Source organism: Pogona vitticeps, chromosome 14, assembly GCF_051106095.1.
Source record: "Pogona vitticeps strain Pit_001003342236 chromosome 14, PviZW2.1, whole genome shotgun sequence".
Classification (NCBI taxonomy): domain Eukaryota; kingdom Metazoa; phylum Chordata; class Lepidosauria; order Squamata; family Agamidae; genus Pogona; species Pogona vitticeps.
Window position 1 is genome coordinate 18021735 of NC_135796.1, and position 13268 is coordinate 18035002.

Genomic DNA, 13268 nt, shown 5'->3' on the forward strand with positions numbered 1-13268 from the left:
TTGAATCCCAGGATATTCAGCAAAGAGCCAACTTTGGAGGAAGACACTAGAGACTTGGGGGTGAGGGGTGGGTGGGGAGAGTCTTGGTTTTCTGTTTGTTTTTCAAAACATTGTAAACATTTGGCGTTAGGGAGCCCGGATTCATACAAGGGCTCCTCCCAAAGATAGACTCAACCCTGAATCTTGCCAGTTCTCAAAAAGTGTTAAAATAAAGCCAGCTTTTCCAGCCGAGCGGGCGCTCCCGGAGTCCAGATTCACTGTGAATGGCTGTAGTTCCCCAGCCGCCGCCCCCCCCATACCTTGCCGGTGTGATTCTGAGCGGTGCTGTGTAGCCCACAAAGATCTTCCGTGGAAGCCAGCTGTGGCCCAGCTACCAGTTGTTCCAGCAAACAGAGCCGGGGTTTCCAGCCTGACCACCTGCTGCTAGAGGGGCTTCCTCCTGAGCAATCATGCCTGCGATTGCACTTCCTTTCTACGCTTGGCAGGACGACGTCCAAACTGGTGAAAGTTACACCTGCTTCGTCTCTTTGTCTTGGCTTCACTCACTGCTGGGTGGAGCCCAGGAGCTCCTTTCCCACCTTGGAATTCTTCCCCTGAACCTGCACCAGCCGTAGGCGACTGGAAGGCTGGCTGCCCTCCCCGTGATAAACTCCCTGAAGTCAAAAGCCACTGTTTTTCCGTGGAGGTCTGATGACGACGGATGACCAGGAAATGGGACGAACCTTGATGTGTGACTGTTTCAGGCACCCCTCTGACGCGTCTACAGGTCCAGGTGAGGAGATGAACCGAGGTCGATGGTGGGTTAGAAGATGCCAGCAAGGTGCTTTTTGGATGAGGAGACAGGAGCGTTATTTGGGGGCGTGGAATGAACACGTTAGCAGCCGTGAATGACTCCAGAGAGGAACGAGGGTGAAGCCAAGGCTCCCCGATGGATTTAAAAGAAACAAGGGTTTCTAGTTACCTCTTGCAGCGACTCTGAAAGGGCATTTTTTTCAGGATTTTTAGAAGTTCCATGCCGATGTGCTATCAAGCTTCTTTTATTCTTTAAGAAAGATGAGCCAAAGGTCAGGTAGAGCAGAAACGCTCGGCATCAGATCTTGGAAGTGTCCTTTTTATATTTTCCCTTTTTAAAAAAAAAGATTGCAAGTCATAAGAGTCCCCGCCCTGGCTTTTCTGGAGGATTCTGGAACTCGTAGCCCAAAATAGGGGGGAAAAAATCCTAACGAGACCTCCTGGATTTTGCTAGATGCAAGTGGGGAGGATTTTTCTCCTCCTTTTTTCTTCTGTGGCAGCCGCCTTTTGATTTCTTGATTTTGCTTAGATGTGGTGCAGAAGGAGAGAAACAGGTGCTTCCCCTTTTACATTAACCCAATTCCCTAATTATTTGGAAATGCTTTGTGGAGGGGGGGGAGGAGAGGGAAGCCTCGCAGAAGGCGCATGTGCTCGGTGCCATTCATTCAGAAGCCTTGAATCACCGCCCCTGTAGGGAAATTTTCCCAGGCTCGGGTTTCCACTGGAGGGGGGGGCGTGCCTCTTCTTTGGCTGCTAACTGATGCCGCCTGCATTACCCCCTCTCCTCCCTTGATGGTACCACCGTTGTCATGGTGACAGGGGCTCTCTCTCTCTCTCCCTCTCTCCCTCTCCCCCCCCCCCTTCATAGCTGATGATTTCTGCTTTTGAAAAGCCGGCTCTCCAAGGCTTCTTTTACAAAAGTGTCTGCAGGGACCAGATCCCCTAGGGGTGGATGGGCGGGGATCGCCCACCCAAGAAGGACAAACGAGGGAGAAAATCTGCTTCAGAGAGGCTGCGTATCTCTCTTGGCAATCTTTTTTTTTATTTAATTAAATTAAATTTGAATTAAAAATTTTTTAAAGCCCCAAGCAGCTGCAGGAGGCACCTCGCCTGGTGGATTCCTCATCATGACCTTTAGGTCACCTCTGGGTGGGTCTGATCGCATGTGGCCGAGGAGGCTTGCCGGAAAGGAGGACCCCCCCAGCCCAGGGGGCAACCACCTGCCCAAGAGCAGGCTCCTAGCCGCCTGGTCTTGGAACTAAATGCCCGGCTGGGGCTCACAGGCGCTTTCTTCTCTTTTCACATTCCCAGGTAAGGTGGTATGTAGCGTGATGGTGGTGGTGGGAAATGCCTCCTTGTCGTCTTGGGGTGGGGGTGGGGGGTGGGCGACCCTTGTGTAAATAAGCAGCTTGCTTTTCCACCTGATGGAAATTTTCCAGGCAAGTATGTGATTGTAGAAGAGGCAGTAGCTGCGTTAGGCTGTACAAGCATTATAGCTGAAAAAAGGAAACAAAAATACAGTAAAAAAAAAGAAAATAACTCATTTTAAAAAGACAAAAAATGTGGAGGCACCTTAAAGACTGTTATATTTTTTAATGTGAGCTTTCATAGTCTTGTTTAGGGAGTATGTGAGATGCTTTCCTCTTTTCTTTGACAGGGGAGGGTTTTCCTGACATGGATCTAAAACAATGGAAGGGAAAGAGCTTCATCGGTTGAATTTCAGCCTTTTGAGATAGGGAGGCGTTACAGCTGTCTTCCTCTTTGCCGGGATCCTTGGCTGTCCTTCTTTAAAAGCATGTAAAAATAAGTGGAAGAAGCCACCTAGAGGGACTGAAGCCTATTAATATTCCATGGGCTTCCTCCTGAGTAGGTGAAGAGGGTGTGCGCAGCAAGGGAAAAAAAAGCTTTACCTTTTTTAATCCAGTCTGTACTTGAGGGAGGTGGAAGCAGCCCCAAGAGACAGACCATTGCTTTTTCCATCTCGCAGACCTGAAAGGGCAACCAGGGTGTGAATCCCGTAGGTGGGGCCCGTCTCCTGGTTGTGGGGATGTTTGTTGGGGTGTCTGGAGCTTATTTGGGGGTGTAAAGTCTCCCGCTTCCTTTTCATTGGCCTATTATATAGTCACGGTATGTGTGTGTGTAGATTTTGCCTGACAGCTGCCTAGACCACATCAGGTAGTAGATCTCATTGTTCTCAACCTTTGGGGCCTCCAGATGTTTCAGACTTTCATTCCTAGAACTGCTGACCCCCCCCTCAATCATGCTGGATGGGAGGCTTAGCACTGAAACGTTGTGAAGTCCCCGGGGGGGGGGTTGAGGCGTAATGAGCCCCTTCGAGATCCAGGCTTTTGAAATCGGGGTCACCTCTTGGCTTCAGCCAAAATGTCGTCGTGCCACCGCTTGAGCCGATGAACGTCTTTGCGAGTATGTAAACTTGACACTCCCCTTTGAACCTGGCTGACTGCTAGGCTAGTCTTTGGGCCCTTCCCAGACGCGTTGGCTCCAGAGTTGGACCCCTCTGAGTTTTCACTTGAGAGTTGCTGGTCAGAGAGGTTTCAGCTGCAGAGAGCCAAGTACATGGATTAATTTTCTGGGTCTTGACGATGAAAAGGCTTGTGCACCACCGCAGCCGGTCTGAGTGCCTGAAGCAAGTGCCGTCCTGAGGAAGTGGGAATTCATTTATACCCAGAATTGATGCTTCTTCGCATCCAGGAAGCTCAAAGCCTGAACATCATCCATCAGTGTAGATCTGTCGGGATTTGGCTATTTTTCATCAGCTTGCCCGTTTCATCAGCAGATGTTTGGATGGCTGGCTGAGCTGCCACACCTCCTGATTTACATTTTTTTTAGGGTGAGATTTGATTTATCAAGGAATATTGTGGTGATTGCAAAGGGGATGAGTGGATAATGGAGTTTGAGTGCATGATTGCAGGAGCATAACTGGAGCATGGGTGAGAGATCAAGCGATCCACAATCAAAGCTTCAGGAAGTGTAAGGCATTCGCTCCTTTATGTATGTCAAAGCTGGGACTGAGGCAGTTCACAGTGAAAGCAACCGGGAAAGTAGAGATAAAGAGACAGAGTGTTAGAGTATTAATACGCCGTGAAACAATGTCACCCTGAACACACCTGATCTTGTCTGATTTTTGGAGCTAAGTACAAACAGGCGTGGTAACTGTTTGGATGAGAATACGTATCAGAGATTTCGGGGCTAAGAAAAAACCCTGCTTGGAATACGTGGAGCTGTTGTTTGAATAAGCTTGCTCGGTGGCTCCAGTCTTCAGATATCACGAGGGTGTGTTCTGCAAACCTTATAATGGAAGGTGTGTAGATCGAAAGCCACATGTACATAAACGGCACCTGTGCCTTGAACATAAGGAGGCCCAAGGAGCCTCCCGTATAAGCCGACTGCTTGTAGATCTTCAGACGTAGGTCTCGTAACAATAAGAACTAGGAAATTGGTTTCTGCTTGTCTCTGGCAGCCTCCCCCAACCTGGCACCCTATGGAAGGGCTGGACTACAACGGCCATCCTTCCCAGTCGGCAAGCTGCCGGATGGTAGATGTTGTAGTCGTAACACAGCTGAACAAAGCCGAAGGAATTCTGGGGCTTGGCCTGTTGATAACATTTCCAGCAGACAAGAATATCCCCAGGCGGCTTCCCTTTTAGCCACCCACTTGAGTTGCCTGCTTAATGTCTATTTGCCGCCTGAGCCTAACCGTGCTGTCTCTTAACTGCACAGGGTGCTCACCTCTTCTGTAGCCGCTGAGATGCAGCCCAGGACAAGAAGACTTTCAGTTTACATCTTCTCGGCTTCCCTGCTAGCGTGCTTGGTGTACTTAAGGAGAGAGACCAAGTCTGGTGTGTTGTCAGCCACCAAAAAGCCACAAGGACCAAAGCAGAAATGGACGTTCAGCGTCCCCAGACAGGTAGAACCCAGCAAATGCTTGCCAAACCTGACGGCGGCCAACGCTTCGGCCTCCCTCCCGGAGCTCCACCGTCTTTTCTTGACCTACAAGCACTGCCGGAACTTCTCGGCAGTGTTGAAGCCCTCGGCCTGCGAGGCAGACACATTCCTGCTGCTGGCGATCAAGTCTGCTCCCGTGAACATAGACCGGCGGCTGACCATCAGGAACACCTGGGGGAAGGAGACCCTAATCGGCGGCAAACGGGTGAGGCTGCTGTTCTTACTCGGCCACTCGGAGGTCCGGGTTCAGGATCACTCCCTCCACCAGCTGCTGATCTATGAAAGTCTGGAGTTTGACGATGTTCTCCAGTGGGATTTTGCCGACAACTTCTTCAACCTGACCTTGAAGGAACTGCACTTCCTTCGGTGGCTGACGCAGGATTGCCCCCAGGCCCTGTTCGTGTTGAAAGGGGACGATGACGTCTTTGTAAACACATACAACATTGTCGAGTTCTTGAAGGATCTGGACCCCGAGAAAGACCTCTTTGTGGGCGACGTCATCAGCAAAGCCCGGCCAATCAGGCACACCAAAGCCAAATACTTCATTCCCGAATCCATGTACCCGGCAGCCTTCTATCCCCTCTACGCCGGGGGTGGCGGCTACGTCATGTCCCAGCTGACCGCGCAGAGGTTGCGGGCGGTGGCTGAGGACACGGAGTTGTTCCCGATCGATGATGTCTTTGTCGGGATGTGTTTGGCCAAAATAGGCATGGCTCCCGTCCACCACCCGGGGTTTAAGACCTTTGGAATCCAGAGGCCCTTTAATCCATTTGATCCCTGCCTGTATAAAGAACTGATGATCATACACAAACTGAACCCAACTGAGCTTTGGGTCATGTGGACGCTGCTGAAAGCCGACGGCCTCAGATGCGCCACGTCAGGAAGTTGGAAACTATAGGGCCGCTTTTTGGATGCCTCTCGGGTGGCGTTTTTAACGCTGACTAGACTTAGATCGGTGTCGGTTTGAACAGACGTTAGCAATGGCCTCATTTGACCTTTTATTTTGAAAAGGAGGTTCCTTTTTACAATAGGGACATTTTCATTGCACCGATTCGTTCGTTCTTTTTTAAAATAATAAAACAGTTGTTTACAGAAGTCTTCGAGGGATTCGGGCCTGACTGGCTTTCCATGGCTGTTAATGAGGCTTCAGATTCTGGAATTACAGCTCCAGAATTTGGGGGTTCGGAGTCCCAGAGAGGAGATTTTCCCAACTGCTGTGTGATGACCATACATGCTCAGAATCTATGTACCTTGCAGGAAGCCACGCTAGGGAGATAAGCTTTGCCTTCCACTCTTCTTAGGGATTTAAACCCCCCACTGCTGATGCATTTGCTTACCTGTGGAACTCACTGGGTGCGTTCCCTTGCCAAGTTTTAGAAATAAGGTTTTTAACCATGAAATGAGTGGTCCTAATTGTAGAGACGTTTTGGGGGAAAAGGAGTGGTTTGAAGCAAAGTGGTGGTGTTTTTTCACTGCAACTTCCAGAATCTTGCAGCCGAAATGGCTACAGGCTCTGGTAGCTGAGGAATTCTGGGTGATGTTGTTGGGGGGAAAAAGTTAGTTGTTCATTGTTCTTCGCTGAAGGTATGCGTAAAGCTCATCTAACCAAACTGGACGGACCAAGGCGTGGAAGGGGGGGTAGCTTATAGGACGATCTTCCTGCGTGCCACTCTCTTAGCATCAGCCCAACAGGAGTGCCTTACCTTTGCTAATGTTCTACTGGGGCGTGTCTCAGTTACGGTTTTGATCCAATTTAAAAACTCTTCCTTAAGGGCCAGGGCTCCCAGATTTTGGAAGATGGCAGTTGTACTTGCGCAAAGAATATTTCTGGCTTGCTTAGCAAAAAAAATGGCATTTTCTGGAATTCTTTGGGTGTGTGTGTCTGGAAATGCATGAAAGTTGTGCAGAGCGAAAATGGCAAGAAGGTTAAGGATCCTCGGTAGGAAGTCAGCCGCTATGTTTTGTTCCCCCAAACTCAGGCCCTGGTTCTGGACCTTGAATGTGAGCTCAATGTGGGTGTTTTGGAAGGCTAGAAAACTTCAGCGTTTGTCTGGACAACGGCTTGTTCACCTGCTTAAGGACTGTTCCACTTCTTTTTGCTGTGCTATATCACGTCCCTTTCTATTATGTGTACTCTCTCTCAAAACAAACACACTCCTACACTCACGTAGCTATCCTATGCTGTGTTCCATTTTTAACATTTCACTCCTCTGCCTTCCGATCCATGCTGGGGGTTGGAGGGTCAAGGGAAGTTCGTAAAGCACTGTGTCCCATCTCGTGGTCTTTTCCATTGCAGCCAACGTGAATAAAATCAGAATAATCAGACTTTGAATTACCCTCTGTATTTACTAAGAGTGACAACAGGGAAAATAGTATGGAGGGAATGAATAAGCAGTAAGGCAGGCAGGTATGGTGGGAGATTGCAGAGGGTGAGACGGAGACTAAAAAACAACATTGTGCCACTGTGTCTATAGCTTTTTCTGGACTCTGGTCACATTTGAAGCCCTGATGACCACGTGGGGAGATGTCTGTAAACCAGAAAGCCACTGACAGTTCTCTCTCTCTCTTCAAACGTTGAGAGCCAACCAGAATTGACAATAGTATGCTTTTATGGGTAACAGGCAAGTAATATTTTTCTGGATGTATTTGGAAAGCTGATGTAATGCAGCAGGAGGAAACAGATATTTGTTCTGAGCTTGCTAAAACAGTCAACTCTGGGAGGTTATTTCTGTAGAGTGATTTGTTTTTAACTCTGGATACAGAGCCTATCTATCTTTAGAAAAGGTGTTGTGACATTTTCTCATGATATATGTATGTATTTTTGCACTGTTCTTTTTGCAGTCTCTGGGCCTTTCATAGACTGTCTTGTTAAGGAAAATGTTCCATGAGGAGACACAGAAAACACAAACTGGACTTTCGCTGAAAAGGCACCCAAGAACCAGCCGAGGTCTTTCTCATTTTCACAAAGGGGCCGTGTGTGTGTGTGTGATATGATGTGACATTTCTGCTTCCTTGAAACGGATTTGGTCTGAAGGCTGTAGGAATAACATGACTTTCCAAAATGCATCTGCATGCCATTGTGTCAGCAGTTAGCAGATAATGGGGCAGTGTATATACAGTAGCATATAACAAGCACTGTTAGTCACTAACATTTTGATCAAGGCATTTCCTGATCCTTGTAGTTTTGCCTCACAATCACCACCTGTTCTTGTCCCTTTTGCTGGCTGCTCACTGGCAGCAAATACCCAAAGTCCAAATAATCTTAGTATCTGACACTGGAATAAGTTCAGAACATCTTTTTTTTAAAAAAAATCAGCTTTATGTGGAGTTTCTGAGGGTTTTGAAAGCTGAAGTTGTAACAGCCCTTACAACCTATGAAAATAGCAAAATACATCGGATGAACTCTTGTTTGACAGCTGAGTTTTAAAATAGAGATTCATAGTTTGTCAGGAATGTTTTAATAGGAGATGCCTACATTTGCAGGGGGCTGGTCTGGAGGGTATGTGGGGAACTCTAGAATTCTTTGAGCCAGGCAGAGAGAGGCCCACAGACTTTTCCAGCTTAGCGTCTCATCACAGAGGTAAGCAAATTGATTACACCTAGAGAATACCATCCACTCACAATTCTGCTGTTGCTGCAGGCTCTGCGCTCCCTTCCTGTCGCTCTGGAGCTTGCAGTCTGCAAGCCACTCCTGGCAGGAGACAACCTTGCTGCCAGGTTGAAGAATGGCTCGCAGGAAGGCATCGCTCCCAGGGGGCCGGACCCTCCTCATGTCCACCTTTGTGGGGCATATTCATATTCAAATATGAATATCCCAATCTCTAATTATACCTGCTGCAAGGTTGCAGCTGTATGTCCTCAGCAAAGCACCATTTTCTGTGTGTTGTTATACTTACTCCACTGCATGGAAATCTGAGCTAGTATGCAAAGTCTTTTTGCCAGACAGCCCACTAGGAAATCCCCCTCTTCCATGACAAATAAGGTGAACTTCGCCTGTTTTTATTATTTCTTTAAAACCATGGTTTGACCGATTTTACATAATTATAAAAACAAGACAAAATTGTTATTTATCCTTCAAAGGCTAAATTTCTGGCAACGAAATGTAAATCAATCTTGAAATATTAGGCACAACTGCTGATGGGCATAGCTTCATTTCTTTCCCCAAGCACCAGCGCATATTTTTCTAACACTAAAAAAACGGGGGGGGGGGGGGGACACTAACACTAAAAAAACAGCCCTTACAGTTTGGAACCCCCACTTATATCCAGCACTTTTTTGGGGGGGCTATTTAAGGACCGAACGGTCTCATCAGTTAGACATTGCACAGACACATCTCAAGAACTCCTCAAGCCACTCCTCCAGCGGCTGTTTCACATTTGTGCAGTTACACATCCAAACAGAAAATTCCTTTGCCATAGGTCCCTGGTTCAGGGCCCGTAGTCAGCTACTAGAGTCAACAAAAGGGGAGGAAAATCCCTTTAGATTCTAGTATTTCAAGTCTGTGCTCCCACTTTCCGTCCCCCAGTAACTGGGCCCTGTAATGTCCTCCAAGCTGGGAAGCCCTTCAGTCTTCCCGGAGGTAGGCCTCCTCTGTCTCCTCCATGCTGGCCTGCCGACTGGCGGCTGGTGAAGGTTCCTCTTCACTCATTTTCAGGAGTTCCTCGGTCTGGGCTTCGGCCAGCTTGGTCTCGGCCTTCTGCGACAGCTGGCGGGCCTCCTGCACTTGGGTTCGCACCAGCTGGATGTGGTTATGCGCCGTCACGGAGGCCTGGTCAGCCCCTGAATAGGAGACGGGGAAAGCAGAATCCCATCAACAGCTCTATACAGGAATCTGGCATATTTTAGCTTTAAAGCTCTTTGTGAAGTCTTAAAGTGCATTTTAACCTTTTTGAATGGGAAAACCTCCTCCCGCCCCACAGGAGATTCAGCCTCCAGTGTAACTTCTTTTTGCGCTCCTCCCTCCATCCTTCACATGGTCACACCAGAGAGCTGCAGGAAGCCAGGGGCTACTCCAAATAGGATGTATCCAAGAACGACTGGAATGCACACCCATAACGGAAAATAATCCATGGCATTTTTGTTGCATACAAGCAAAGATCTCCAGAATGGAGTGACATTCTTAATAAAATTAAGTCTTTGCATGATAAAATTGTATTTAAAAGATTTGATAATAAAATGAAAGATGGAGAGTCACTGGCAGCAATACAGGATCACATTGAAGCCATTGTTGTTTACTGACATAAGTTTAAAGTGAATCCTATATGAGGTCTAAGTGTATCGGTTACACCTGGACACTCAGCAAACTCTAAAGGGTAAGATGCTTAATCAGTTGGGAGATACTATTAAAAAAAATCTCAATCACTCACAACTTATCCATCTTTTTAGAATTTTGCTCTCCTAGATTATATTTCCTGGAACCCAAACAACAGTCTAGTCACTTCCAATTCTGCCATCTACTGGCAGAAACTGCAGGGGATAATTGTGATCTGAGAACATAATGTATAATAAAACTTTGTCCCCCTGTCAGTTAAGGAATTAAAATACTCAGTAGAAAGATTAATACAAGTTCCACTGAAATTAACAGAGTGTCTGAGAGGAGGCATGGTGCTAAATAATATTATCTTGACCAATTCTAGCAGTATCTCCAATTCCGAATTCAAAACCCAAAGAATATTTATACACCCATATTAGCATCAAAAGGAGCATGTAAAGTCACAAGCCATTTTTTCCTTAAAACTTCTGTATGACGACCCCCATTTTTATAAATCAGGGAAGTTTAACACTTTGGCATTCAGATAGGGATAAGAAGCCAAAAAAGGGAGAGATAATTCAAGTAAATAACATCCTTTATGTAAGACAGAGGGACTAAGGTGAGGGGAAAAAATTAAAAGCTATTAGTGCTCCATTTGCACTTAATGATGGGGATATGTATTTTGAATGAATAATACCTGACTGATATGCTGCTTCTGCTGCCATCTCAGAAAGCCGTAAAGCAGTCATCCACCTGGATTCTAACTTCAGATATTCTTGCTTCTTTGCATTCACCTAATTAAAGCCAAACAAACCACTGAGAGTGAACTTGCTTATTCCATAATAAACATAGCATTTCATAAGCAGATTAAGGATGCGGTCAAGCCTCCTATTTGACACTTTCAGGAGACCCCTCTCATCTGTCCTTCCAGTTGTGTGTCAGAATGTTATTTTTTGTTTAATATCGATTTAGCTCTTTGGCCAAATTGGGAGTTGGAACAAAGTGGAAGATTTGAATCCAAGACTCTCAGGTTCAAAGATGGAATTCTGGGATGCAAGAGCCCTTCTTCCTCCCAAACTGCCGAGGCACCCACCCTGGCTTCCTTACCTCTACCCGTGCACCAATGATCACTTGCCAGACCGCATCCTCCTCTTTGGAATTTAGCTTGCCAAGGAGGTTTGTATATTTTTGGTACAGAGACACCAGTGTATAAACTGCCTGCAAAAGGGAGACATGCTTCGTATTAGGTGCATCGGGCTGACCCGATGCTTAGGTTACAGCTGTGTTTTTCCCACCACAGAATGAGGGTATCTGGAAGCATCTCACCGCAGTATAGTCTGTCAGAGCTTCAATTAACGCATACGTCGTTTGGGAGAGAAGTGTACCAGTGCTATCGGTTACCAAAGAGACTGCTCTGCGGATCAAGGCTTCGTTGCTGAGAGAACCTGGATCATGTTTCTGAAAGACACACGTGACGACACCTTAGGTTGCCTTCCAAGGATAACAGCTCTTCAGAATCAAGGGACAAGGAAAAACTGAATTTTTTTAAAAAAGGGCAGCCATCCTATTCCCACAGCAGCAGGTTCACATTGCTACAGGCTGTGGTCAATCTACTGCAATCACGTAAGTAGATTAAAAGATTTATAACACTGAGTGGAGAGCGAAACCGGGAACCCTTTATCTTGCAGCTCAATAGTAAGAAGGCTGCACTTTACTCCCTGAAGAGAAGGAATGGGGCCAAATCTCTTAACAGAGGCGCCAGTCAAGACTTCAACCCGGCCCTCGTTAACACCAAGAAATGTGACCCCTGCCCCCATCCATCCCAAAGTCATGCAACCCTCACCTGGTCAGGAGAAAATTATCAGCAAACTACAACACACCTTAAAGAACAGAAGAAAGTTACAGGTGAGGCAGCTACAGAACGAAGGAACCCAAAAGGTAGCAGCTCGGATCCTTCCACTGTCACCATTTTTACAAACCACTGTTCCCTTAGAGACGCTTACCTGTGTAATAGGGATTGCAGACAGGGTGGCTCCAAAACCCAGCGCTGCCACTTTCTTCCATGGACCCCTCAGTCCTGACACCCAGCGAGGCCTCATGTTTGCCAGGACTGGGAAACTCTGCCTAGAAAAAGACATCCATCTCATGCACAGGATCATACAGGAAAAGATACCTCCCTTCGAGCAGGAATTGGTGTCTATGGCAGAGCCCTTTGCCCATAACTGATGCCCGGGAAGTCCTCTTTACCATCTCCTGACTCCAAGAGAATATGCAGCGGGAACCCAAACTTGTCTGTCTCTGTTATACTCCGAGATGCGGCCTTTTTGCTTTTAAACTAGCCAAGTCCGGGTTAGCCTGGCATCGTTAAAGATAGAGATACTGACTATTCAGAGAGAAAGACTTGTACCACAAATTCTAATGTTGTATTTACTGGGTTTGAATATAAATTTCATTTCAAATTACTGTATTTACCATGAATTGAATAATGTATCATTATTCACTTTATGCATTTATTACACCACCCTCTATTACCATCACTAGTTCAAAATATTATATCCCACAGAGATAGATGATTTAGACCCAATACAAGCCCAATGCAGAGAAACACAACACAATGTGTGCACACCATGCACACACTTGCTCACCATCTAGGGCTGGAAAGATAAAGATGAACAGAGGATTTTTAATGCCACATCTGAGCTGTCAGGGGCTTGTTCTGAGTTTTAAAATACTGGTTTTTAACGAGGTTAAGCCCCGTTGCCTACTAACTTTTCCACTTTAAATATAGTATTTCATTGCCGTAAGCCGCCTTGGATCCCTTTGGGGGAAAGAAAGGCGGAGTAGAAATATTTTAACTCAATAATAAAGGTCAAACGGCCCTCGGTGGGCGCCTGGAAGCCTAGCGAGCAACAGGGGTTGCCCCCTTTCCTCAAGGAAAGGGGGAGAAGGAGGGGGAGACCCCCATCCTAAAAGGGGACACCCGCCCCCCCCCCCAGGCTTCTGAGGCTGAGAGGATCCCCTCCAGGGAGGACACGCAGGGATGAAGCCGCTCGCCCGCCGGCCATTACCTGAGAAGGAAGCACCAAGACCGTAGGCGCCAGCCACTCGCCGCACCCGCCATCTTAACGGCCTCGCCGGAGTCGCGGCGGAAATGACGTCGCGCCGAAGCAGGCCCCTTCCGGCTGACAGCGCGAGACGGTCTAGCCCGCCTCGCCCCTCTCTATGGAAACGTTCCCATAGCGACGTCCCCTGCAAGCCCT

General features: G+C 47.3%; 2 protein-coding genes across 2 annotated transcripts; one reads left to right on the forward strand and one right to left on the reverse strand.

The window, feature by feature from the left end:
* The first annotated feature begins 1750 nt into the window (after positions 1 to 1750).
* On the forward strand, positions 1751 to 5852 carry B3GNT4 (UDP-GlcNAc:betaGal beta-1,3-N-acetylglucosaminyltransferase 4). The gene is made up of 2 exons (XM_020802689.3): positions 1751 to 2103; positions 4533 to 5852. The coding sequence occupies exon 2, from the start codon at positions 4561 to 4563 to the stop codon at positions 5653 to 5655; it is 1095 nt and encodes a 364-aa protein (XP_020658348.3). The 5' UTR covers positions 1751 to 2103; positions 4533 to 4560; the 3' UTR covers positions 5656 to 5852.
* Positions 5853 to 8740: 2888 nt separating this feature from the next.
* DIABLO (diablo IAP-binding mitochondrial protein) lies at positions 8741 to 13227 on the reverse strand. The gene is made up of 6 exons (XM_020802651.3): positions 13077 to 13227; positions 12012 to 12132; positions 11335 to 11466; positions 11116 to 11226; positions 10706 to 10802; positions 8741 to 9536 (listed from the first exon to the last, which is right to left on the reverse strand). The coding sequence occupies exons 1-6, from the start codon at positions 13127 to 13129 to the stop codon at positions 9322 to 9324; spliced, it is 729 nt and encodes a 242-aa protein (XP_020658310.3). The 5' UTR covers positions 13130 to 13227; the 3' UTR covers positions 8741 to 9321.
* Between the last annotated feature and the right edge of the window lie 41 nt (positions 13228 to 13268).